This window comes from Helianthus annuus, chromosome 12, assembly GCF_002127325.2.
Source record: "Helianthus annuus cultivar XRQ/B chromosome 12, HanXRQr2.0-SUNRISE, whole genome shotgun sequence".
Classification (NCBI taxonomy): domain Eukaryota; kingdom Viridiplantae; phylum Streptophyta; class Magnoliopsida; order Asterales; family Asteraceae; genus Helianthus; species Helianthus annuus.
Window position 1 is genome coordinate 94,003,061 of NC_035444.2, and position 3,218 is coordinate 94,006,278.

At 33.7% G+C, this 3,218-nt stretch overlaps 1 protein-coding gene across 1 annotated transcript; it reads left to right on the plus strand.

The window, feature by feature from the left end:
* The first annotated feature begins 1,583 nt into the window (after positions 1–1,583).
* On the plus strand, positions 1,584–2,058 carry LOC110896932. Its single transcript, XM_022143948.2, has one exon. It carries the CDS (start codon positions 1,615–1,617, stop codon positions 1,891–1,893), a length of 279 nt encoding a protein of 92 aa, XP_021999640.1. The 5' UTR covers positions 1,584–1,614; the 3' UTR covers positions 1,894–2,058.
* Positions 2,059–3,218: the final 1,160 nt, after the last annotated feature.

The following is a 3,218-nucleotide window of genomic DNA, read 5'->3' on the forward strand; positions in this document are numbered from 1 at the left end:
ATAACAATTATTATAATGTTAAAATAATAAAACTATAAAAAAACTGTATATTATATTTTATTATATTCACGGTTCATTTCATAGAAGAATTAATATACAGGAGAATAATAATTGATGTATACTGTTGTGAAAAGTTTGATGTTTTGTGGATTCTACAATTGAACATAATTTGCAATACCCAACAAGATTAAAAACCGACAGCAATTTATAAATAAATAAAATCTAACATACAACATGATTTAATTCTAGTGTGCAATAAAATTGAAACCTTACTCTACTAAACTGGAGTAACATGCATTACCAACTGGTTGCAATACCCACTATCATACATCCCAATTTAATTGTTTGCACTATGTGCATTAACACGTGTACGTACACGCAACCAACCAACAACATTAAGTGAAAAGTTGGGTAGACTTTTGAAACAATATTTTCGGACACAATACTTACAAGTATTGAATAAACATTCATTTGTAAAGAATTAAGTATTTATAGTCATCTCAACCATCACACAAAGTGTTATGTTGGGCAAAATGTTATGTCAGGAGTGATGAGAGTTAAAGTGATAGTTGAAGTGGCAATGGCTAATATCCAATAGTTGGAAATGATAAAATCCAATAATTCATAATTTTATAGAGTTAAGTCCACGTACAAAGTGTCTTATCGTACAAAACGTACGAAAGTCATGAAAAAGCAAAAAAAAAAAAAAAAAAAAAGAAGAAAAAAAAAGCGGTGACATTTTCGTAATTATTTACTCGTAGAGTAATTATCAAAATTACTCTACAAATGATCTTGTAGGGTAATTCTGATCTTGTAAAGTAATTTTGTAAAATGTTCTTGTATGGTAATTTTGATCTTGTAGAGTATCATAGTTACTTTACATATGATCTTGTATGGTAATTTTGATCTTGTAAGGTAATTTTGTAGAGTATCATAATTACTTTACAAATGATTTTGTAGAGTAATTTTGATACACTTGTAGTATAAATGATTTTATAGAGTAATTTTTAATTGTATGTTGTTTGATAAACTTGCAAAATAATTTTGATACACTTGTAGAATAATTTTGATGCAGAGTAATTTTGATACATTTGTAGAGTAATTTTGATAATTACCATACAAGATCAAAATTACTCTACAAGATACACTTGTAGAATTTTGATAATCCTACAAGATCAAAATTACTCTACAAAATCAAAATTACTCTTAAAAGAAAATTTTACAAAATTACTCTACAAGACAAAATTACCCTATAAGATCATTTGCGAGTAAATAAGTATGAAAATGCCATAGTATTTTTTGGCTTTTTCACAATATTCATACGTTTTGTATGATAACGGTATTTGTATTTCATCTTTTCTCTAATTTTATAATAACGACAGAAATATTAAATCTTATATATTGATCCCGTTACAATTCCAAAATATTCGATCCAAGTTTAGCCCAATCCATAATGTCCAACTCCAAAACACCAGCCCACACATCATGCAAAATCATGCCACGTGCACGACGCGTGGCGAAACCAAAGCAACGTCATACTTTCCTATATGCCACCTTTTGTTTTGATACATACATATTCTAGAGAGAAACAACAGAAATATACAGAGAGAGAAAATGGACCCCCAACAGCCTAAGCAGGAAGACCCGAAACTAGAAGGTTTACCAGTGGAAAGCAGTCCGTACACGCAGTACAAAGACTTGGAAGACTACAAAGAGAAGGGGTACGGCACACACGGCCACCAGGAGGTGAAGCCCGGCCGTGGAGCAGCTGCCTCCACGGACGCCCCTACTGCTACTGGTGGCACGTCCTTGCCGACTCAAGCTAACAAGGGAAGTGATCCTGCCGCCGCTACTACGGCCACCGATACTGTGAACAAATACGGCGTGTCTTAGAATATTTTGGGCTGTACGATGTTTTGAGGGGTAGGGATTTGGTGTTGTTTGCTTAATAATAATAAAAGCTTTTAAGCTAGCTGTTGTATACGTGATTTAGTTTGATTCATATTTTAGTATGAAGATATATGTGACGAAGTTTAATGTGTTTTGAGAAATGAATATGTTTTTGCTAATTATACATGGGTTAGATTTAATTAATTGGAAATTTAAGATGGAAAACTAATATACTTCTTCTATACATTTTTTTTTAATTTTTTTTCTTCTATACATTTGGTATTTTGTTTGTGGTTATTAAAACTAATATGCTACTTTTATACATTTTGTTAATATATAGTGGCGGAGCTTGACCAAAAGTTACGTGAGGCGGAAAGTAATGGGATTTTTTAGCCAAAATAATTGGCGGGGACGGAGCTAATATAATTTTAAAATTTTCAGACGAAAAATCGAAAATTACACTACTAACTGAAACATTGGCGGGGGCGGGTGCACCCCTGACCCTTCAAAGTTGCGCCCCCGGAAATACAAGTTTTAAGATGTACCGGTACAAAAGTAAGGTGTAAACTAGTTTAGTTGAGGCCGGGCTCGAGAATAGTATTTCACCATGGTTTGATTTAGGAGAGTTCGGGCTCGACTTGTGTACTTTATGGGAGGATAGTATTTCACCATGGTTTGATTTAGAAGAGTTCAGGCTCGTGTCTATATTTTTAAGAGAGTATTTAACCATGGTTTGATTTAGAAGAGTTCAGGCTCGTGTCTATATTTTTAAGAGAGTATTTAACCATGGTTTGATTTTGGAGAGTTCGGGCTCGACTCATGTCTTTCCTTTAGAAGAGTTTGGGGTTGAGTTGAGGATTTTGCCATAGTTTGATTTATAGGGGATCGACTCCTGTTTATTTTTGGGCTTGAGGTAGGTTCCGGCGCATGAACACACAGGACTGCAGGAGCAACTCTTTTGTTATGTTCCTTTGGACCAACAATTTTCTATTGGTCATTTCTAAAGACCTGAAATTTAGATCGACTAATAAATATCATTTGGGTTTTGGTTTATTGGGATGGGCTTATTTTTGTTCCAAGCTATATGACGTTTAGCTTGAGGAGCTCTGGAGCTGGTAGTACACTAGTACTAGAGATAGGTATTATAACCGGTTCCAAACCTGACTCGGTAGACCTGACCTGGAACCGGTTCCAGTTCCTACCCGTCTTATTGAAGAACTGGTTCCGGGTTAAATAAAACACACTAAATCCTACAAATCTAAAATTACATAAACATTTATTTAACATAAAACACACTAAATCCTACAAATCCAACATTACATAAAAAA